The sequence below is a fragment of the Lithobates pipiens genome, unplaced genomic scaffold, assembly GCF_037356315.1.
Source record: "Lithobates pipiens isolate NorthernLeopardFrog02 unplaced genomic scaffold, aLitPip1_a1.2 Scaffold_22, whole genome shotgun sequence".
NCBI classification, from domain to species: Eukaryota; Metazoa; Chordata; class Amphibia; order Anura; family Ranidae; genus Lithobates; species Lithobates pipiens.
In genome coordinates, this window is record NW_027507784.1 from 93577317 (window position 1) to 93601826 (window position 24510).

At 43.5% G+C, this 24510-nt stretch overlaps 1 protein-coding gene across 2 annotated transcripts in view; it reads right to left on the reverse strand.

The window, feature by feature from the left end:
* Window positions 1–24510, reverse strand: part of CERS6 (ceramide synthase 6) — a 318039-nt gene that overhangs the window by 204828 nt on the left and 88701 nt on the right. For both annotated transcript variants that reach the window (XM_077447910.1, XM_077447909.1), the window contains exons 2-3: window positions 8450–8555; window positions 6373–6503 (exon numbers count right to left, since the gene is read on the reverse strand). In XM_077447910.1, the coding sequence (XP_077304036.1) occupies window positions 6373–6503; window positions 8450–8555 (237 nt within the window). The remainder of the gene's footprint in view (window positions 1–6372; window positions 6504–8449; window positions 8556–24510) is intronic.

A 24510-nucleotide genomic window follows, 5' to 3' on the forward strand; every position in this document is an offset into this window, starting at 1 on the left:
TGGACCTACAGGTAATCCTAGATTAAGGCTTTCCTGTAGGTCCAATAAATATCTCCTAAACCTACACGGTTTAGGAGATGTTTACAAAAAGACAGGCACTGCGCAGTCGCACAGAGCATGCCGCTGCTAACAACAATATGCTGTTAGTGGTGGGTCCCGTGCGCATGCGAGGGAGTGACATCATCACTGCTCCGGCGCTGTGAGTGGCCGGAGCAGCGATACCTGGGAGAAGATGGACGTTCCATGCTACAGGGGACAGCGGTGACTTCGCTGGCTCCTGTGTCAGGTAAGTGACACATAATGGACTACTATGCGATGCATAGTAGCCCATTATGCTTTACCTTTGCAGGGAGACAAAGAGGAAGTAGCACCCATCAGGGTTTATTTCCTCTTTAAAGCAGACTTCCCCTCTTGAGATATAGAAAGGGTTTTTATTTCACCTATTTGCACAGCACCTACCTATTCTGCAGCATATGTAAACATTAGTCTCCACCCCAGAGGAGCTTCTATTCTATGCCCTACCTCTGTGATGGCAAACCTTGGCACCCCAGATGTTTTAAAAACTACATTTCCCATGATGCTCATGCACTCTGCAGTGTAGTTGAGCATCATAGAAATGTAGTTCTGGGGTGCCAAGGTTCACCATCACTGCCCTAAATACTGTACATACAAACCTACATACATTTGTGTAAGCACTCTCTTTTGTGGAAATTGAAGTGAGCTCTGCAAGGCAAGTGTACTAACCACTTAGCCACAGTTATAAGCTGTGTGTTGCCTCGCTCCAGTGAAGATAAAATAAATTATTTCTGAAGCAGGCTTCCAGCTGTACATTTGCCAAATATATCCTCATAGGAGACATCTCCTTTTTTCCATTAAATCTTCTTGTCCTATTCCCCCATTTATCTTAAATCCCTAAATAATGAAATCTTCAGCTGTGAAGCCAGTGCAGCAATCCTATATTAATAGCTGATAATATGTATATGTTATGTTTCTATCTTAATTCTTAAAATCATTAGCCAACTTTAATTGAATCCTGATCCAGCCGTGTAGTTAGGTGTAGTTCGGAATAACAATGTTTTTATCCCTGGGACATCGGATCTTAATTAAAGTGGAATTCCAGACTCTTCCTAACTATAGTTTAGTGTTATAAAACATAAAACACATAAAACATAAAAAACATACATAAAAAATAAAATAAAAGCCAGAGCAGTTGGTTGATATCGATTTTATCAATAATTTTTAGACTGGAACAGTTTTGGAAAACACTACCCTAAAATTGTAGGTGTTATCTATGGAAGAGCCCTGGGGCCATCAAAAAAAAAATAAAAATTCAGAATTCTGAGTTTGAAAGTCAGAATTATGACTTTGAATCTCAGAATTATGACTTTAAAACTCAGAATTCTGACTTTGAATCTCAGAATTCTGACTTTCAAACTCAGAATTCTGACTTTTAATCTCAGAATTCTGTAAAAAAAATAAAAAAAAATTAATTTACAATTCTGAGTTTGAAAGTCAGAATTCTGACTTTTAATCTCAGAATTCTGTAAAAAAAATTAAAAAAAATTAATTTACAATTCTGAGTTTGAAAGTCAGAATTCTGAGTTTGAAAGTCAGAATTCTGAGTTTGAAAGTCAGAATTCTGAGATTCAAAGTCAGAATTCTGAGTTTTAGGCTGCGTACACACGGGCGGACTGTTCGCCCAACTTTGTCCGCTGAACAGTGTTTCAGCGGACAGTCCGCTCGTGTGTGGGCTTCAGCGGACAGTTTCAGCGGACAGTCTGACGAACAAAGTTTTTCGGAATTTCCGTAAGACAGTCCGCTGAAACCAAGTTCGCTCGTGTGTAGGCTTGTTCGACAAACTAAGTTTCGCGCATGCTCAGAAAGGATTTACACGGCGATTTACACGGCGAAGGTTGCATTGCAGTGTATTGGACGTCGTTTTTCTCGTCCCGTCGTACGTGCCGTTCACGTCATCGCGCACGCTTTCAGCGGACTGTTCGTTCATCGTGTGTGGTCAAGTCCGTTCATGCAAATTTTGAGCGGACTGTTTGTCGGATTGTTTGACGAACAAAGTTGGGCGAACAGTCCGCCCGTGTGTACGCGGCCTTAAAGTCAGAATTCTGAGATTCAAAGTCAGAATTCTGACTTTCAAACTCAGAATTCAGATTTTTTTTTTTTTGATGGCCCCAGGGCTCTTCCATAGTTATCCACTTTCATTAAAAATATGTAAAAATATATTTTAGTCCAAAAAAAAAAAAAAAAAAAAACATACGCAGTCAGTTTGCTCTTAAAGTAAAATTCCAGGCTCTTCCTACCTATGCTTAAACTTCCTCATCTGATTGGTAAGCTACAATATATAAAATTTTTGGTTTTGGGTTTAATATCGCTTTAGCTTCTCACTACACTTGCATACAATGGTTTTAAACCTAAAAAAAAAATATATAACATATGGCCAGTCCAGGGAAAAGGTCACCTAGAGCCCAGGGCAAACATGCAAACATACCCCCCAAAATGTATGAGCATTATGTGTCACCCCTAAAAAAAACAAATAAAACAACAGTTGAGCTCTAATCTTCATGCTTACCCTCTAAGCATAAATTCCCCTTCTTCCCAGCACAAATCTGCCCCCCTGCTTAAACCCCTCCACCTGCACAATTCTTTGCCCCCCCATCCCCCACCAAGCTCAAATCCTCCCTTTCCCCAAGCCCCCCCATGTAAAAAAATGACCCCCTCCTAGCACAAATCCTCTACCCTTAAAATTTCCCCTTTGAGCACAAATCCTCTCCCCCCACTCAAAAACCCCCCTCCCAGCACACCCCCCCATCCCTCTCTCTTCATAAATCCTCCCTCCAAAAAAAAGTCCCCTCCTAGTACAATAGCCCTCCAATCATCCCTACTAGCACAATTTCACCTCCCAAAAAAGAAAATGTCCCCTCTTCCCAGTACAAATCTGCCCCCTTGCTGATACACCCCCCCCGCGCAAGTCTTTGCCCCCCTATCCCCCCTCTAAGCTCAAATCCTCCCTTTGTTCAAGTACCCCCCCCCCCCCAGCACAATCGCACAATCTCCCCCAATGAAAAAAATCACACTTCCTAGCATAAATCCTCTACCCCTCAAATTTCCCCATCTGAGCACAAATCCCCCCCCCACTGCAAATCCCCCCTCCCAGCACACATTCTCCCCCAATCCCCCTCCCTTCAAAAATCCCCCGCCACAAAAAAATGACCCCTCCTAGTACAATAGCCTACCAATCATCCCTACTAGCACAAATCCACCCCCCCAAAAAAGAAACTTTCCCCTCTTCCCAGTACAAATCTGCCCCCTTGCTGAAACTCCCCCGCCTGCACAAGTTTTTGCCCCTCCCCCATTCCCCCTCTAAACTCAAATCCTCTCTTTCCCCAAATGCCCCTCAGCACAATCCCCCCCCTCCCCATACAAAAATAATCACCCTTCCTAGCACAAATCCTCTACCCCTCAAATTTCCCCTCTGAGCACAAACCCTTCCCCGCACTCCAAATCCCCCCTTCCAGCACACATTCTCCCCTTATCCCCCTCCCTTCACCCCCCCCCCCAAGAATAGTCCCCTCCTAGTACAATAACCCTCCAATCATCCCTACAAATCCACCCCCCAAAAAAGAAAATGTCCCTTCTCAGTAGAAATTCCCTCCTGCCTCTACCATAACATCTCTTCTAGTACAAACCCCCCAAATCCCCCTTCCTAGCACAGATCCTCTTCCCCCATCCCTTCTCCCAACACAAATCCCTCCAAATCACCATTCCTAGCACACACCCCTAAGTTTTGCCTCTAGAATAATGATACCACAGTGCCCAGGGCAGCTGTCCCTTCTACCCACCCCTTGTCCCGTCCCTGTATATGGACCCAGTCACACTTGCAAATGGGGCTGTTAACAATCTAACAATCACATGTGGGAAACCCAGCAAGGGTTCCCAGCAAATAGACCATTGCAGCTTACCAGTCCATAAGTGTGGTGGTTGTGTTCATTTTCTTATTTTTTCACCTGGTGATCCAGCCGGTAACACACTTCCTGTCTTAAAGTGAAGGCACATTATGAGTTAAGTCCAAGATGCTGCATGACATCTCCTGGGCTTATCTCAATTATTTACATCTGACAGTTTTATTTCACTCCCAAAGACCGCTATCACCCTAATTCCAGGAGCCAGATGCTAATGCTTCAGGTCTAAGCATCTTCAACATTAGAGTCAGTGCAGCTGCTATGCCTGCCCCACCCATCCTCCTGCCCAATTAAAGAAGCCTTTGTATTATGTGAACTCATTTACAAAATACAAAGGCTTCTGTGAATGGGCAGCAGAGGGGAGGGGCGACCATAGACTTACTGGGCAATCCGCAGGTGAAAATAAAGGGAAAAAAAGCATTAAAAAAAAAATAGAAAACAAATGCAGCCACCACATTTAGGAACCTGTAAACTGCAATTAAATTGATTTTTGTTTTTGAGCTTAACACTGCTTTCACCACGAATTCAGTAATGTCTAGGTAGAAAATAAGCTGCGCTTCTCAGTAATTCATATACTATTCAGTTTAAGTAGGAAAGTACGAAGAGCAATGGTCAGCGTTAAACAATGGCAGCTAGCCAGAATGCATTTATTAGTTTGGAGTTGGCAGAATAATTAAAGCTGACAGGTTATCATTGCCCAGTAACACCAGTCTTGTGCAGTGTTATCATCCTTTGTTATATACCTTGGCTGGCCACTTTTCAAATAAATTGGAAAAAGATCTCTATTTGCTCCTTGTTCTAACATTTGGAGTCTCTTCCCTTGGAATACTCAGACAGTCTGCTACATGGTTGAGAAAGAGGAATTTTCTATTGCTGGAGGTAGAAAACCCCTTGAAAGTGGCTGTAAATGCTTACATATACCCAGTGAAATTACTGGCCCCAGGTGACACACAACGATTAAACAAATCCTCCTACATAAGTTGTACCTGATTATCTGCTTGACTTCTTTTCTCTACAGCCTTCTAATGCATACAATTTACACATATTTTCTGAGCTTCAAGAGGCAGGGGGCGGATCTGATGTCACACACTGCCCAGCACAGAGAAGAGAGCTGAGTATAATCTGAGACCTGGGTGGAGTGAATTGACACCCCCCCTCTACACAATCTCATAGGGAAACATGCACAGTTGAGCCTGTCAAACACAGGCTGTGTGCTGGAGGCCCCCTTCCCCGATTACTTGGAGTTGGCACAATCTGTCAAAAATAACTCATGCAGATAGCAGAGGAACGAGACAGCAGACAGAAATCACACTTTGTGCTTTACATTGAGACTAGTACACACTATAGAGGGATATGCTTTGTTCATCTTCATGTCAAGGTTAACAATCACTTTAACCACTTGCGACCAGCTGCCGTCATTATACTGTGGCAGGTCGGCTCGTTCCCGCAAATCGCCATAGGTGTACGTCGGCTCTTTTAAGAGCCACAGCAGGCACGCCTGCTGCACGCCGGGGAATCTGATGCATGTGGTCGACGAAGAGATATCCGCCAGCCACTCAAGATGGTGGGAAAGAGAGCCAGATCAGGGATCTGTCAATGTAAACAGACAGATCCCCACTCTGACAGAGAAGGAGAGAGAAATCTGCTGTTCCTAGTGATTAGGAACAGCGATCTCTCTTCTTCTCCATTCAGTCCCATACCCCCACAGTTAGAAACACCTCCCAGGGAACACATTTAACCCCTTGATCGTCCCATAATGTTCACCCCTTCCCTGCCAATGACATTTACACAGTAATCAGTGCATTTTTATAGCACTGATCGCTGTATAAATGTCCATGGTCCCAAAAAAGTGTCAAAAGTGTCCGATCTGTCCGCCGCAATGTCAAAGTCCTGCTAAAAATCCTAGATCACCACCATTACTAGTAAAAAAAAAAAAAAAAAAAAAAAAAAAAATGGCATAAATCTATCCCCTATTTTGTAAACGCTATAACTTCTGCGCAAACGAATCAACATACCCTCATTGTTTTTTTTTTTTAGCAAAAATATGAAGAAGAATACATATTGGCCTAAACTGATGAAGAAATTCTTTTTTTTTTATTCTTTTTGTTAGTTAGTGATATTATTATTATTAGTTTAAAAAATTGTTTTGTTTTTTCCCAAAACTGTCGCTCTTTTTTTGTTTATCGAGCAAAAAATAAAAACCACAGAGGTGATCAAATCCCACCAAAAGACAGCTTTATTTGTGGGAAAAAAAGGACATCAATTTTGTTTAGGTACAACATTGCACAACAACACAATTGTCAGTTAAAGCGACAGCAGCAGTGCCGTATCCGGTCTATAAGTGGTTCTAGTTCCGGTCTATAAGTGGTTAAACTACAAGTGAAAAACTTCTACTTACATGCTCTCACAGAAACGTGTTAATGTACTTGGCTTTTCCTGATTCCTCCTCTGTCTAAACCATCGTTGGATACTGCGCACATCCCAGTCAAGCTGCTTTGAAAGTCCTTCCAATCTCTTTTCATCTGGATGCTGTAATAAAAGCACAGCATATTGAAATCAGCTGTCTATCATCTGGACGTTTGTGACCTAGCTGATGGCTTTTTCTTTTCACAATAATGGTGGCCCAAGGGTGCCTGCCGAGCTATGCCAGGCTTTATAGACATCTCACTTTATAATCCAACCTGACAAATAGTAGGTATCACAAAAGCACCATCTCATTTCTGTGTCTAAATATCAGCTTTATTCGGTGAGGCAGTGTAAACAGCAAAACGATTGTTCAAAAGGCATTAAAAAGTATTCACTGATATCAGGAGATCATCTCAGTGCCTAAAAAGCATGAAGTATACACCAGAATACAAAGCGTTGCAAATAATATAGCTAAATGTTACTTTCGGAGAAATTAATATTTAAAGACTTTATGGTCACACTTGAGATCTTTATTATGAAGTCTCAATTCCACTTTAACAAAGAGACCATAGCCATTAGACCAGCGATCTCCAATCTGCAGCCTATGAGCCAGATGGGGCCCTTCACCAACAGCAATGGTGGGGCACTATTTGTTCCATTGGCATTAACAATGGGGCAATATTCCTTTTACTGACACCAATGATGGGCCACTATTCATTCCCACTGATACCAATAATGGGGCACTATTCCTCCCACTGATACCAATGATGGGGCACTATTCCTCCCACTGATACCAATAATGTGATGGATTTATACCCTGGCTGCTCAAAGTGTGCAATGCAGCAAGTGTGCATTACATCATCTCTCTGCTGCCTGACTGGTAATCTGTTGCCTGACTCTGGGACACAGCAAGAGACCACCTTAGCTGGAAAGTGACAGAGCAAGTGACAATCCGCAATGTGTGGCAGGTGACGTGGCAAGTGACAATCTGCATCTGATGACAGGTGACGTGGCAAGTGACAATCTGCAATGTGTGGCAGGTGATGTGGCAAGTGATAATCTGCAATGTGTGGCAGGTGACGTGGCAAGTGACAATCCGCAATGTGTGGCAGCTGATGTGGCAAATGACAATCTGCATCTGATGACAGGTGATGTGGCAAGTGACAATCCGCAATGTGTGGCAAGTGACAATCTGCAATGTGTGGCAAGTGACAATCTGCAATGTGTGACAGGTGATGTGGCAAGTGACAATCTGCAATGTGTGACAGGTGATGTGGCAAGTGACAATCCACAATGTGTGGCAGGTGATGTGGCAAGTGACAATCCGCAATGTGTGGCAGGTGATGTGGCAAGTGACAATCTGCATCTGATGACAGGCGATGTTGCAAGTGACAATCCGCATCTGGTGACAGGTGACATGGCAAGTGACAATCCGCGATGTGTCACAGGTGATGTGGCAAGTGACAATCCACAATGTGTGGCCGGTGATGTGGCAAGTGACAATCCGCAATGTGTGGCAGGTGACGTGGCAAGTGACAATCCACAATGTGTGGCAGGTGATGTGGCAAGTGACAATCTGCATCTGATGACAGGCGATGTTGCAAGTCACAATCCGCATCCGGTGACAGGTGACGTGGCAAGTGACAATCCGCATCTGGTGGCAGGCGACGTGGCAAGTGACACGCTCAGGGTTCCCACTGATTCTGCATTATGGTGAGTTGAACTATTTCATTTTATATAACAATGTAATCATAGAAATAATGTGCTTAAATCATCCTGACATCATAACAACCATGGTGCCATGATGATTGAAGTGCCAACACCAGCTATCTGCCTGATAAATTGCCCCCCCCCCCCCCCAAAAAAAAACGTATTTTCTTGCAGTGCTCCCCCCAAGACTAGACTCTGGATCCGCCCCTGACATATACAGTATATATACAGTATAGTGTCTATATTCTGGAGAGAAGATGGAGGAAGATGAGGACATGGTCAGAGGCATTCCTTTTGGTAGCCCTGCATTAACTGTTAAGCACAGGTTATTATGGTGGGGTTTCTTTGCAGCATGGTACCTTTGTAATTGCAGTGAAGACTTTTTCCAGTATGGCGTTGTGCTGGGCCTTTTGTGGTCCATTGGCTTGTATTTTCAGAGCCAAGGCACATGGTTTAGCAATGAACCTAGAATAGCAACAAAAACAAAGTTAATATAAACAGCATTTCTACCCCAATAATCTTTGCCAATAAACTCGGGGCAAATCAAAAACCAACAATAAAAAAAAAAAAACAGTCTTGCAAAAAGTGTATCAAACTTTGTATTTTTATTGTGGAAGTGTCAACTTCTCAGTAGTGTCTTACAATGTACACATTTTGCTTAGAAATCACACTGTATCAAAAAATGTATACATTTGAACAGCCTGTAAAAGACATAAATGACTAATAGAAATAAATCTTCAAATTAGAAAATTTGAGTGAAGACTTGTGACTCGTAGGGGTTGGTTTACTAAAACTTTAGAGTCCAAAATCTGGTGCAGCTTCCTTTGAATTGTCATCTGATGTGTGTATGGCCAGTCTAAAGATCTATTCATATCACACAGTGTCTGAAGCGCACGTAAATGCACATGTGTTGACATGCATTTGCATGTTGCTTTGTGTTTTTAAATGCACTGCAACACTTTTTTTATATATTTTTTTACTCTTTTCTTCTGGATGCTGTAATAAAAGCACAGCATATTGAAATCAGCTGTCTATCATCTGGACGTTTGTGACCTAGCTGATGGCTTTTTCTTTTCACAATAATGGTGGCCCAAGGGTGCCTGCCGAGCTATGCCAGGCTTTATAGACATCTCACTTTATAATCCAACCTGACAAATAGTAGGTATCACAAAAGCACCATCTCATTTCTGTGTCTAAATATCAGCTTTATTCGGTGAGGCAGTGTAAACAGCAAAACGATTGTTCAAAAGGCATTAAAAAGTATTCACTGATATCAGGAGATCATCTCAGTGCCTAAAAAGCATGAAGTATACACCAGAATACAAAGCGTTGCAAATAATATAGCTAAATGTTACTTTCGGAGAAATTAATATTTAAAGACTTTATGGTCACACTTGAGATCTTTATTATGAAGTCTCAATTCCACTTTAACAAAGAGACCATAGCCATTAGACCAGCGATCTCCAATCTGCAGCCTATGAGCCAGATGGGGCCCTTCACCAACAGCAATGGTGGGGCACTATTTGTTCCATTGGCATTAACAATGGGGCAATATTCCTTTCACTGACACCAATGATGGGCCACTATTCATTCCCACTGATACCAATAATGGGGCACTATTCCTCCCACTGATACCAATGATGGGGCACTATTCCTCCCACTGATACCAATAAATGCACTGCAACACTTTTTTTATATATTTTTTTACTGCACTAAGCTTTATTTGTAAAGAAATCCTTAACTGTTTTGACTATTGCGTAACGTTTATGCGTGTTGCACTTACATGCATTTACACATGTTGTGCTGAAAAAAAAAAGAGTACATGTTCTACATTTCTACCCCTTTTAGCACCCACTCTGGTGCTAGATGGCATGGCAGGAGAGAGGTGGCGGTGCCCATGCACCCTTATGGATGCACCGCCACTGTGTGAACCAGGCCTAAAGGATGAGTACACCTTTTAGAACATGTTACATGTTACACCCGTATACAGGCTTTAACATGTTTTAGTATCATTAATTCATAGGAATCTGTGAATGTATAAACTACAAGTTCAATCCACCACTGCAGCCCCCACACTGATCACCACACATGTAGTTCATTCACACTGCCCACAGCTCTGCAATGGCAGCCATACAGAGGTACGGGCAACAGAACTGTAGGCAGTGCCTGCAGGAGCCTGACACTTCACCCGCACTCTGCTGACTTTGCCCTCTCCAGTTCTAAAAAATAATAAATGCACTGGCAAAAAACTGTGCATTTATTATTTTTTAATAAAAAGGTGAACCTATCCTTTAGGTATTTATAACTTAATCCTCTGCCCCTAGACTAAGTGAGCATTTAACCCATGCAGTGTAGGGGGCCCTACTGCAAGGATGGGTTTTTTTGTTTATTTTTACCAAGAATGTCAGAGAAGGCACTTGGGCCAGGCAGGCACATAAATGGGTGATTTTATGTACATATACGTGAGTGTTTGTGTATACAATATAAATATATATATATATATATATATATATATATATATATATATATATATATATATATATATATATATACACACATAAACGCATGTGTGTTTGAGTTTTGACGTGTACACCTTAATACAATAGGCTGCGCACACCTAAGGGGTTCACTAAGAGCTGTGAAAATGTGAAATAGACTCCCTCCAGAGGTGGTTCTGGTCAGCTCAGTAGATTGCTTTAACCACCTTCAGACCGGACCATTTTGCTGGTAAATGACCAGAGGTCTTTTTACAATTTGGCACTGCGCTGCTTTAACTGGTAATTGCGCGGTCATGCAATGTTGTACCCAAACAAAATTTGCGTCCTTTTCTTCCCACAAATAGAGCTTTCTTTTGATGGTATTTGATTGCCTCTGCGATTTTTATTTTTTGCGATATAAACGTAAAAAGACCGCAAATTTTGAAAAAAAATGATATTTTCTACTTTTTGTTATTAGAAAAATCCAATAAACTCAATTTTAGTCATACATTTAGGCCAAAATGTATTCAGCCACATGTCTTTGGTAAAAAAAAAGTCAATAATTGTATATTTATTGGTTTGCGCAAAAGTTGTCACATCTACAAACTAAGGTACGTTTTCTGGAATTTACGCAGCTTTTAGTTTACGACTGCCTATCTCATTTCTTGAGGTGCTAAAATGGCAGGGCAGTACAAAACCCCCCCAAATGACCCCATTTTGGAAAGTAGACACCCTGAGGAAATTGATAAGTGGCATGTTGAGCCCATTGAATATTTTATTTTTTTGCCTCAAGCGATTGAATAATGACAAAAAAAAATATTTTTTTTTTTTTTTACACAAAGTTGTCACTAAATGATATATTGCTCACACATGCTATGGGCATATGTGAAATGACACCCCAAAATAAATTCTGCTGCTTCTCCTGAGTACGGGGATACCACATATGTGGGACTTTTTGGGAGCCTAGCCACGTACGGGGCCCCGAAAGCCAAGAACCGCCTTCAGGTTTTCTAAGGGCGTAAATATTTGACTTCACTCCTCACTACCTATTACAGTTTTGAAGGCCATAAAATGCCAAGATGGCACAAAACCCCCACAAATGACCCCATTTTAGAAAGTAGACACCCCAAGCTATTTGCTGAGAGGCATGTTGAGTCCATGGAATATTTAATATTTTGCCACAAGTTGCGGGAAAATTACAAACTTTTTTTTTTTTTTTTTTTTTTTTTTCACAAAATTGTCACTAAATGATATATTGCTCACGCATGCCATGGGCATATGTGAAATGACACCCCAAAATAAATTCTGCTGCTTCTCCTGAGTACGGGGATACCACATATGTGGGACTTTTTGGGAGCCTAGCCGCGTACGGGGCCCCCGAAAACCAAGCACCGCCTTCAGGCTTTCTAAGGGCGTTACAGTTTTGAAGGCCATAAAATGCCAAGATGGCACAAACCCCCCCCCAAATGACCCCATTTTGGAAAGTAGACACCCCTAAATTTAGGGGTACACTAGTGAGACTAGGTAATAAATGGCGGGTGCCCTGAAACTATAAAAAAAATAACTAACCAATCAGCGTCACCTGTAACAGTTATATGGTGATCACTGGTGAAAGGGTTAACTAGGGGGCAATCAGGGGGCTTTATGCGGTAGTATATGGGGGTCCCTGGCGCTATAAAAAGCTGCGGCGAACCTAAATACCTACCTGCCTAACTAGCGTCACCTGTGACACTAATACAGCGATCAGAAAAACGATCGCTTATTAGGCTGGGTTCACACTGGAGCGATGCGGGAACGCCACGAATCCGCGGCGGGTTCCCGCATCGCATGCCTCCCGGCGGCAGTTCACACTGCCCTATGCGAACTGCTGGGAGTGTCAGTGAAATGTTAATGACACCCCCAGATCAGTTTGCATATCGCAGTGTGATCTGCAAACTCGGATCGCATGGTGTGAACACCCATGCGATCCGATTCTGCTGCGGACCAAAAAAAGGGTCCCGTGCGAGTTTGCGGCAGGTGCGGCGGGTGCGACACGAATTCAGCCATACTATCTGTATGGCTGAACTCGAATCGCACAGAGATCGGATGTGATTTGCACTGCAGTGCGGTGCGAATCACATCCGTTCTCATAAACCGCTGCAATGTGAACCCAGCCTTAGTGACACTGGCGACGGGGGGTGATCACGGGGTTAAACCTTTATTGGGGGGGTGAGGGGGGTACCTTAGAACTAAAGGGGGCTAACCCTAACTGCCCTAACAGTTATTACAGTCACAAATGACACCCGCCGGGTGATCAGGGGGTTAAACCTTTATTAGGTAATAAATGGCGGGTGCCCTGAAACTATAAAAAAATAACTAACCAACCAGCGTCACCTGTAACAGTTATATGGTGATCACTGGTGAAAGGGTTAACTAGGGGGCAATCAGGGGGCTTTATGCGGTAGTATATGGGGGTCCCTGGCGCTATAAAAAGCTGCGGCGAACCTAAATACCTACCTGCCTAACTAGCGTCACCTGTGACACTAATACGGCGATCAGAAAAATGATCGCTTATTAGGCTGGGTTCACACTGGAGCGATGCGGAAACGCCACAAATCCGCGGCGGGTTCCCGCATCGCATGCCTCCTGGCGGCAGTTCACACTGCCCCATGCGAACTGCTGGGAGTGTCAGTGAAATGTTACTGACACCCCCAGATCAGTTCGCATATCGCAGTGCGATCTGCAAACTCGGATCGCATGGTGTGAACACCCATGCGATCCGATTCTGCTGCGGGCCAAAAAAAGGGTCCCGTGCGAATTTGCGGCGGGTGCGGCGGGTGCGGCGAATGGCTGAACTCGAATCGCACAGAGATCGGATGTGATTTGCACTACAGTGCGGTGCGAATCACATTCGTTCTCATAAACCGCTGCAATGTGAACCCTGCCTTAGTGACACTGGCGACGGGGGGTGATCACGGGGTTAAACCTTTATTGGGGGGGTTAGGGGGGCACATTAGAACTAAAGGGGGCTAACCCTAACTGCCCTAACAGTTATTACAGTCACAAATGACACCAATGCAAAAAAAAAAAAAAAAAAAGCAATTGGTGTCACTGTGACTGGGGGGGCAGGGGTAATTGGGGGGTGATCGGGGGGTAAAGGGGGGGTGTGAGTGTGCCTGGCATGTTCTACTGTGTAGTGTAGTGCTTGTGCAACTCACCGATGCTCTCTCCTCGGTGCCGGAACGAAAACTACCGACACAGAGGAGAGAATACATCACTTCCTCTCCTGTGTTTACATTACAGGAGAGGAAGTGATGTCACCGGACAATTTCATTCGCCGGGAGCGATCGCGAGGGGGTGGCCATGAATGAATGGCCGTCCCCTCGTCCGGGATCGCTCCCGAACGAATACCGACCGCCGCAGGCACCGGGCGGGGGCCCGATCGGGCCCCCGACCCGCGGGAGGCAAGGGACGTACATGTAAGCCCTTATGCCTGCCCGTGCCATTCTGCCGACGTACATCGGCGTGCGGCGGTCGGCAAGTGGTTAAGAAAGGCCTGGATTATTTCCTAAGTGTACATAATATAACTGAGTACTGACATTTATAGGTAAAATTGATCCAGGGAAAATCTGATGGCCTCTTGAGGGAAGGAAGGATTTTTTGTTCCCTGATGTAGCAAATTGGATCATTGCTTTGCTGGGGTTTTTTGCCTTCCTCTGGATCAACTGTGGGCAGGCCCAGGCATTTTAGACTGAGCAGCTGAGCGTGCGGGGGGGGGGGGGGGGGTTGAGGTGTTTGTGGCGGGGGGGGGGGGGGTGTCTGGACGGTTGGTGATTTGAGGTTCTGGTATAAATTATTACCCACAGAGCCAGGTATAAAAAAAGATCAGTTACCATTAAGGAAAGGAGCATCAGATTTAACCCCTTCACTGGTGGGAAGAGGAGTGGGCATGTACTGCTTTCCCTATATGCGGCTGCAGCACCTTGTCGGCTTTCATGTGCAGCCACCGGTCACCTGGCAACCAGGACGCAATGAGAGAAGTAGGGAAAAAGAAGCCGAGGCCACCACCTTCCGTCTCTACCCACCTCCCTCATTGAAAGCCAGCAAGGTGCTGCGGCTGCATATAGGGCAGGTGGTGGCCTCTGCTTCTCTGTCCCTCCTCTCCTTGTGTCCTGGTTGGTAGTTGATCGGTGGCTGTGGGGCACATGCGCGAACTGTGGCTTTCAGACATGCATATCATACTGCGGCCGTGGCTGGCTCTGCCAGCTTCTTTTAAGACATGTGGTCTGGCAACACAGTGGCCCTCTGCCCACTGGGCAAACGCCCAGTCTGCCCTATGGCCAGTCCGGGCCTGACTGTGGGTTAAGGATTGTGTATATGGGATTGTATGATTTTTATTTTTTTAACTAGAAGGACTTGTGTCTTTTGTCAACCTGACTAACTATGTAACTATGCCTCCCATTGCCACCGATGTTGGAGCACTATTCTTCCCATTAACACCAATGATGGGACATTATATCTCCTACTGTCACCAATGATGGGGCACTATACCTCCCACTGACACCAATGATGGGGCACTATTCTTCCCACTAACACCAATAAAGGGACATTATACCTTCCACTGTCACCAATGATGGGACACTATTCCTCTCACTGTCACCAATGACGGGGCAGTATTCCTCCCACTGACACCAATGAAGGGGCAGTATTCCTTCCACTGATAACAATTATGGGGCACTATTGCTTCCACTGATAACAATGATGGGGCACTATTCTTCCCATTGATATGAAAGATAGGACACTATTAATCCCCCTAATATCAAATTTGGGGCATTATTCATTCTCACTGACACCAATGTTGGGGCACTATTCCTCCCACTAACACCAACAATGGAACACTATACCTCCCACTGACACAAATGATGGGGCACTATTCCTCCCACTGCCACCAATGATGGAGCGCTATTCTTTCCACTGATATGGAAGATGGGACACTGTTACTTCCCCTAATAACAATGATGGGGCATTATTTATTCCCACTGACACCAGGACATTTTCTTCTCCCACTGGCCACAGTCCAGCCCCCCTAAAGCTTGAAGGACAGTAAAATGGCCCTGCCTTTAGAAAGTTTGGAGTCCCCTGCGCTAGATGATCATCTCCCACTCGTTTCTGTGTCCTTGCAGTTCTCTGAACTACGTCAGGTTATTATGTTATTAAGCGGAGGCACAAAGAATTCTAATAGTTTTCTGCTTCACACCAGGAGGATAATTGTGTTCCCACTTTTGTAAATACCATTATATTTCCGCTACTCTGATTTTACCTCAGATTTTTTTCTAATGACAAAATTGTATTTCAAGAACCTTTATATATGTACAAATGACAAAAAAGAGAACATTTGTGTAGCTGTTCAACTTCACATTCCATCCTTTAATTAAGTCAGATTAAAACAACAGTCTGTTTCAGGCTCTGTCTTTTGCTTCTCTCTTGGGAAACAGAACAGCAGGAATAATTCTCAGTTCCTGTCCTATCAATGTTCTATCTTGTACAATTATTATAGCACACATTCCTTTGCTTCTACAATTTGTTTCACCTACACTTTGAGTGAAATCGGCTGCAGCGCCTCTATTTTTAATAGGCCACTATACATGCTTTATGGACCTAATATTACACATCACACACATAGACTCTATCAAACAAAGTTATTATTAAACAAATGTATCATTGAAAACCTTACCACTTTTCCCAACATTCTACTACGGTTTAGTTAAAGGCCAAATCCACACAAAAAATTATATTTCAGTTTTGTGTCTCAATTAACATTGACTAGGTTTAATCCTTATGCTGCTAACATTAGTTAATAGATAGGAAAGTTTATCATATTTACTTGTTTTAATTTTTAATTTTTTTTACGTTTCTTCTGTTCCTTCCTGGTTTCTGGCCTAGGCAAATGATGTCATACATCCCAGGAGTCTTCAGGAGGGGAGGAGGGGTTTTCACTGCTAATCACGCCCTCCTGCCTGCATGCCTGAGCTAAGGGCAGATAGATTGCAGGAAGTAAATGTTACATGAATTATCTGCCCTTTCTCAGCCATGGCCAGAAATGTGATCTCTCAAAGTATAGAATCAAAGTGAATTCTCAGAAAAATAAAGCACAGAGACATGGATGGATAAGGAAGTTTTCTTTGAATATTAACCACTTGCCGCCCACCATACAGCAATATGACGTTGGCAAAGTCGTTGCGATATCCTGACGGGACGTCATATGACGTCACCGGGATATCAAGCCGCATTGCGGTGATCGTTGTTGCGGTGTGTCAGTCTGACACACCGCAACTCCAATCCAGGTAAAGAGTCTCTGACAGAGACTCTTTACCACATGATCAGCCGTGTCCAATCACATCTGATCACGATGTAAACAGGAAGAGCCGTTGATCGGCTTTTCCTCACTCGCGTCTCTCAGATGCAAGTAAAGGAGAGCCAATCGGCTGCTCCTCTGACAGCGGGGGTCTGTGCTTATTGATAAGAAGTGCAGCCCCCCCGAGGGTGCCCACACTGGACCACCATGGACCCCACCAGGACCACCAGGAATGCCCACCACTAGTCAACACCCAAAGTATGTCAATCAGTGCCCACAATGGATGCCAATCAGTGCCCACAATGGGCATCACTGATTGGCAGGCATTATTGTTTGGCACTGATTGGCATCCATCAGTACCATCCATTAATGTACATCAGTGCCACCTATCAGTGTCCATCCATGCCCATTAGTGCCCATCCATGTCACCTATCAGTGCCCATCTCTGCTGCCTATCAGTGCCCATCTGTGCCGCCTATCCGTGCCCTTCTGTCCTGCCTTTCAGTGCCCATCAATGCCGCCTATGTGTACCCATCAGTGCACCTATGTTTACCCATCAGAGCTGCATATCAGTCCCACCTATCAGTGCCCATCAGTGCCGCCTATCAGTGCCACCTATCAGTTCCCCATCAGTGCCACATATTAGTGACCATCATCAGTGCCCATCAGTGCCACCTCATCAGTGCCACCTCATCAGTGCCACCTCATCAGTGCCTGTCAGTGCAGCCCCATCAGTGCCTATCAGTGAAAGAGAAAACGTACTTATTTACAAAGTTCTGTAACAGAAACAAAAAAAAACATTTTTTTTCCAAAATGTCTGTCTTTTTTTTTTTATTTGTTTAGCAAAAACTATTTGTGGGAACAAAATTATACAAATTTTGTTTGAGTACAGTGTAGCATGACCATGCAATTGTCATTCAAAATGTGACAGTGCTGAAAGCTAAAAATTGGTCTGGGCAGGAAGGTGTATAAGTGCCCCATATTGAAGTGGTTAAAAATGAATTAAATAGATTCTTGGTTTGTGGTTTTCAGATGCACTGTAATTCAACTTTAAGCATTTCCCACCACGGGACTTTCGTCAATTCAGGTGGACATCATATGAAGTTTTCCAAAAACGCACCGTTGGACACAGCCCGATGCCAGTACCATGTGATCTCTGTGACCAAACACAGCATACAGCTTATCTCTACATAAAGATGGCCTAGGCTATAAGAAGATTGCCAAGACCCTGAAACTGAGCTGCAACACAGTGGCCAAGACCATACAGCGGTTTAACAGAACACATTCTACTCAGAACAGGCCTCACCATGTTCGACCAAAGAAGTTGAGTGCACATGCTCAGAGGTTGTCTTTGGTAAATAGATATATGAGTGCTGCCAGCATTGCTGCAGAGGTTGAAGGGGTGGGGGATCAGCCTGTCAGTGCTCAGACCATACGCTGCACACTGCATTAAATTAGTCTGCATGGCTGTCCTCCCAGAAGGAAGCCTCTTCTAAAGATGATGCACAAGAAAGCCTGCAAACAGTTTGCTGAAGACAAGCAAACTAAGGACATGGATTACTGGAACCATGTCCTGTGGTCTGATGAGACCAAGATAAACTTATATGATTCAGATGGTGTCAAGCGTGTGTGGGGGCAACCAGGTGAGGAGTACAAAGAGAAGTGTGTCTCTACAGTCAAGCATGGTGGTGGGGGTGTCATGGTCTGGGGCTGCTGTCACTGGGGAGCTACAGTTCATTGAGGGACCAATGAATGCCAACATGTACTGTGAGATACTGAAGCAGAGCATGTTCCTATCCCTTCGGAGACTGGGCCTCAGGAAGTATTCCAACATGACTGGCCAAGCATGTCTCCAGACCAAAACCCTATTGAGCATCTGTGGGGCATCCTTAAACGGAAGGTGGAGGAGCGCAAGGTCTCTAACATCCACCAGCTCTCTGATGTCGTCATGGAGGAGTGGAAGAGGACTTCAGTGGCAACCTGTAAAGCTCTGGTGAACTCCATGCCCAAGAGGGTTAAGGCAGTGCTGGAAAATAATGGTGACCGCACAAAATATTGACACTTAGGGCCCAATTTAGACATTTTCACTTAGGCTGCATTCACACCTGAGCGTAGCGTTTTCAAGCAGAAAATCGAGCAAATTAACCGCGATTTTGTGGCGTTTTTTTACCGCAATTCGCAGCGTTTTTTACTGCGATTTGCCACGATTTTGTGCAGGGCAAAAGGTCACCAATGTTAAAAGAAGAAAAACGCCCAAATCTGCTCAATTCTAGCGACAAAAAAGGGTCTGGAACTTTGTTTGAGCTTCAGGCGTTCGGCTTCAGGTGACATGGAGTGGAGATGTGAATCATCTCCATTGAGAATAATAGATTTTTTCCCCTCTAGCGTTTTGTAGCTTCAGGCTTCAAGCTACAAAACGCTCAGGTGTGAATGGGGTCTTAGGGGTATACTCACTTTTGTTACCAGTGGTTTAGGCATTAATGGCTGTGTGTTGAGTTATTTTGAGGGGACAGCAAATTTATACAAGCTGTACAACCATTACTTTACATTGTAGCAAAGTATTTCTTCAGTGTTGTCACATGAAGAGTTATAATAAAATATTTACAAAAATGTGAGGGGTGTCCTCACGTTTGTGATTGTGAGATACTGTATATGCAATGATTATTTAACAAATACATAGCTACATTAATTTGTATCTTTTATATTTTCCTGGAGTTTAGCAATGAGATTCTTTAATAAGACAAAGTCTGAGTTTGAGGTTTGAAGGTCCTTTTTTTTTTTTTTGCATTTAATTAAGGATAATTTCACAGTAAAGAATAGCTTTTTACAAGTAACATTTGTCAGAAGGACAAATTATAAGAAATTTTATACAAGAATTTTTTTTTTAAATTACAGCAGACATTGTACAGTTTACAGCCATAAGAGGAAAACAATTATCTCCAGCATTTGTCATTACACAGAAGTTTAACCAGAAAGGATTCCAAAATTAGGAGCCATTGTTCAAAGAGACATTTTATCTCTTTATGGGATCGGAGCAACCTTTTTGAAATTACTTTATGGTTGATGCTGACTTCAATCAGCCTGCAGATGCCTAAGCCTTGTACCCCCAGGCCGAATATGGCCGATCTATAAGGGGCACAGGGGCGCTGCCCCCCCTTCCCCCCAATCTTGATGCGGGGCACTGAATGCATGGATTTCTACAATTTTTTTTTTCTTAAAGCACATGATTAGAGCCCAAGGCTGTAATTGGTTTCAAAAAGGTTGAGCCCACCCACTTTAGTGACATTAGTGAATCAACATTTGCTATTGTCTTCCTGCTTCCTCTCCCAGCCAATCAGAACAGGAAGTGGGTCCTAAGACCAGACTAGATTGTCCAGGAGCAACCCTTTCATTTGGGCTGCCCTATGTGCGTTTGTCATGCAAAAGAAGCTCCTGCTCATTTTTGGGTGTAGAGCTTCATGAGATTTTTAAAGTCACATTTTGCTGCAGTTGAAATTCTAACGCCTGACAATTACAGGTAAAATGCACCCGGTTTGGGGTTGCCATTCAAAATGAATGTCATCCAAAAGAGTGTTTTACATATTGCACCAATTGCCATGCAATTTGGAATTGCAGGCAGAGTTGCCACAATTCTGCTGGTGAATCCAAATCACCAATGTGAATAGGGCCTTAAGTTGAGAAGTATGATGCAAACAAGCATAGTAATCATGTAAGACAAACACGGGGAGCAAAACAGCCAATTATCAAATAATTTGCCAACCCCAAGATTCAACGTATTAATATGACCATGCAATTAGATCAATGGTGTAAATCGAGCCACTGAGTCGCTGAACATGTCCAAAGACTCTTAAGCCTCGTACACACGATCGGATTTTCTGCCGGTATATGTGTGATGGCAGGCTGTTGGTGAAAAATCAGACCGTTTGTACGCTCCATCGGACAATTGTCGGATTTTCCGCAGACAAATGTTGGATTGCAGGTCTTTCCACAAATTTCCACAGACAAATGTATGTTGTCAGATTTTCCGAGCGCGTGTACACAAGTCCGTCGGACAAAATTCCAAAGTACAAACACCTATGCTCGGAAGCAAGGACGAGCCAGAAGCAGTTGGTCTTGTAAAACCAGCGTTCGTAATGGAGAATTAACATTTGTGACGTGGCAAATTATGAAATCTCAAAATGCAGCACACATTCTCTTCTTCTTTAATGGGATAATAATGAAGCTGCTTTGCTGATGATACTGATGGAATTATTGCAAACAAATTTTCAAAGGTTTTTTTTTTTTCTAGTGATATGAAGAATAATATTATTATGCCAAGTATTATTCTCCATTTTTTTTTTATTGTGCATTAAAAAAAGAAAACAAATAAAATTAGACATGCTATCTGCCAATAGAACTTAACTAAAAAGTGCATTCTATACAGCCAATAACACACGTTATTCTCCTCCAATTCTGCAAAATGTCTGGTTGACAAACGGCCATTCAGAAACTAAATAAAAAGTGTGAAATGAAGAGCGATTCAAAACTCACCAAACTTCTACTAACATAAAATAGGCAGAAGAAGCCCAAAGGGTGGCGCTAAAGATCTGAAAAACAATGTAGTACGTCACTACATTTGTATTTGTTGGGCAACAATTAATTGCCGTTTGTATGCAAGAGAAATTTGGGCCATTGCCCTTCAGACAAAAGTCCATGGTTTTGTTGGCCAACAATCCAATCGTGTGTACGAGGCTTTACTCAATTGTGCAGTTCTTGAGGCCAGATGGACCATCACTTAAAATATATACAAAAAGGCTTCATAAAAAGCATGCAGAGTCTTATTAGCAAGCTATTCAAAAGTTTAGCAAACATAGTCAACATGAAATGCACTTTAGAAGCACACTCAGACAGTCAAGGCCTTTGAAAGGTGAACAGATGGGTAGTTATACATGGGCAAGTTGAGATCGGATTGTGCAATAGAACAGATCTGCAACCATTTATAAAGTCACTCAAACTGAGATCGGCGTGCCATCATGGAAATATTAATATCACTTCACCCCATCTGGTTGGACAAAATCTCTCAGTGGCTCAATACAGAAGAGAAACATATGAAACTTGTTGAGACAAACCCCAAGTACAGCCTTAGTGTATCCTAAAGAAGATGTGTCAGAAAACACCACAGTGGTGACTTTCTCAAGCCGAAGTGAAATTATCATGACACTTCCATTTGTACAATAAGGTACAAAGACAAAAACAAGTCCTTAAGGCCCCTTTCACACATGCGGACAGTATGTCCGTATTTCATCTATCCATTTGCGGATGAAATACGGACATACATGCATCCCTATGGGATTGTCCGCCTCCACAATTGTCCAATTCTGCAGACGGAGGAAAATCCTATTTTTCTATCCGTCTGCAGAGCAGATCGGATGAACACGGACAGATGGTCCGTGCTCATCCGATCCCCATAGAGGATAGCGGAAAGCTGACAGGGCGGTCCCTGCACAGTGTGCGGAGACCGCCCTGTCCGCCGCCGGCTTAGCGGGGACAACGGAGCGATCCCCGCTGAGCGAGCGGATCATCACGGGGCGGATCATTACTGATCCGTCCCGTGTGAAAGGGGCCTTAGGCATTTGGGCCTAGTAGCAGTTACTAGCACTCATACAACAGTTGTTACTCTGTAAGTTTCCTGCACTCAGTATCATCACTAGCTTTATACCAGTCAACTTTATACTTCTAAAAACTGTGCTTCATGTTCCTAGCCCAATTATAATGCTTATAATGTCAGTTGAAAAGATTCTGTCATTGTTTGATTTAGTGCCATGTGGAAAATGAGTACAAATGTTCACATGTAATGCTCTGAGCCATGAATCAGCCTCATTTTGCAGTAGGAGCTGAATTAACCATTTTTAGAAACGCCACCCTATCCATTATCTGTGCACGCAGTATCCCATTAGAGGCATGCAAAAACACTGACAGCTCAAACAATACTGCAGATGTTTATTAAGACACATCACATTAATTTCTGGAGAACTGCATATACTAAAGAATAACACAAATTAGAAGCTGAACTTTAGCACAGCCAAAAACTGGTACAGGGGGTCCCCTACTTACAAACTTCCGACTTACAAATGACTCCTACTTACAAACAGAGGGAGATAACAGGAAGTGAGAGGAAATCTACCTCTAGGAATTGAAATTCTCTCCTGTAAGAGTTAATATGGGAAAAAGGTGTCTCCACTGATGCTTTATCACCAATCCTTGTTTCCCTAACAGCCTAAAATTTTCAAAACCCAATTATCATTGAGACAGAAAGTGAGGTGAAATCTTCTGTACAGGGGCACAGACAGCTAAACAAATGTTACAGGGGTGATAACCCTTCCCTATGTTATCCAAAAAGCTTAACCCCTTGATGCTGAGCGTACGCAGATGTGCGTACTTGGCTTCCGGGGGTTATACCGGGATGATGCCCACACCTGCAGGCATCATCCTAGTACTTATTTTTAGAGCCGGCGATCGGCTTTCCAGCCATAACAGCCGATGCGGCTAAAATCCGCTCGGCTGTTATGCCGGAGGAGCGGGAGGGGACGTCCCCCCGGCCGCCTCCCGCCGCTCTTACCTGGGCTCCCGTTCAATCGGGAGCACCGATGCAGAATCCGATGCCTCCGGCGGGTGGGGAGGAACTGGAATGACGCCGTAAGCAGCTTCATTCCAGTCTCCTAATGGTAAACACGAAAGCGACGTCATGACGTCACTTCCCGTTTACTTGGCTGCCAATGGTGCCAGATTTAAAAATATATACCATATTCAGAATCGCCGAAAATGGCGATCTGAATACATTGAAGTGTAAAGAAGGGGTGGGGGGTCTTTTAGACCCCCGATCCCTCCATAAAGAGTACCTTTCACCACCTATTACTGTCACAAGGGATGTTTACATTCCTTGTGGCAGCAATAAAAGTGATCAAAATTATTATTTTTTTAAAACAATTTATTAATTTTTAAATAAATAAAAAAAAATGTTTAAATTTTTAAAGTGCCCGCCATCCCCGCGAGCTCGCGAAGCAAAGAACCCGTATACGGAAGTCACGCCCGCATATGTAAACGGTGTTTAAATCACACATGTGAGGTATCGCCACGATCGTCAGAGCGAAAGCAATAATTCTAGCACTAGACCTCCTCTGTAACTCTAACCTGGTAACCGGAATTTTTTTTTAAAGCGTCGCCTATTGAGATTTTTAGGTACCGTCGTTTGTCGTCATTCCACGAGTGCATGCAATTATAAAGTGTGACATGTGTGGCATGCAATTTCACTCTCTACCTGCTCTGAGACATGCAATAAATAACAGTTAGACTTAAAACAGTTTACTGTATCAGATCAAGCAGCAATTGCGATTGGTTGCCAGCAGTTACAGCATATCATTACTGTTTACTGACTGGTTGCTAGAGGTTACAGCACACATTATGGCTCACTGATCAGTTGCTAGAGGTTACAACAAATGTTTTCTGTTTGTTAATTGGTTGCTAGAGATAACTGTACATGTAATACTGCTCACTGAATGGTTGCTAGAGTTTACAGCACATCATCTCCTCACTGCAGGGGGGCATATTATACATATGAATGCCTCCTTTA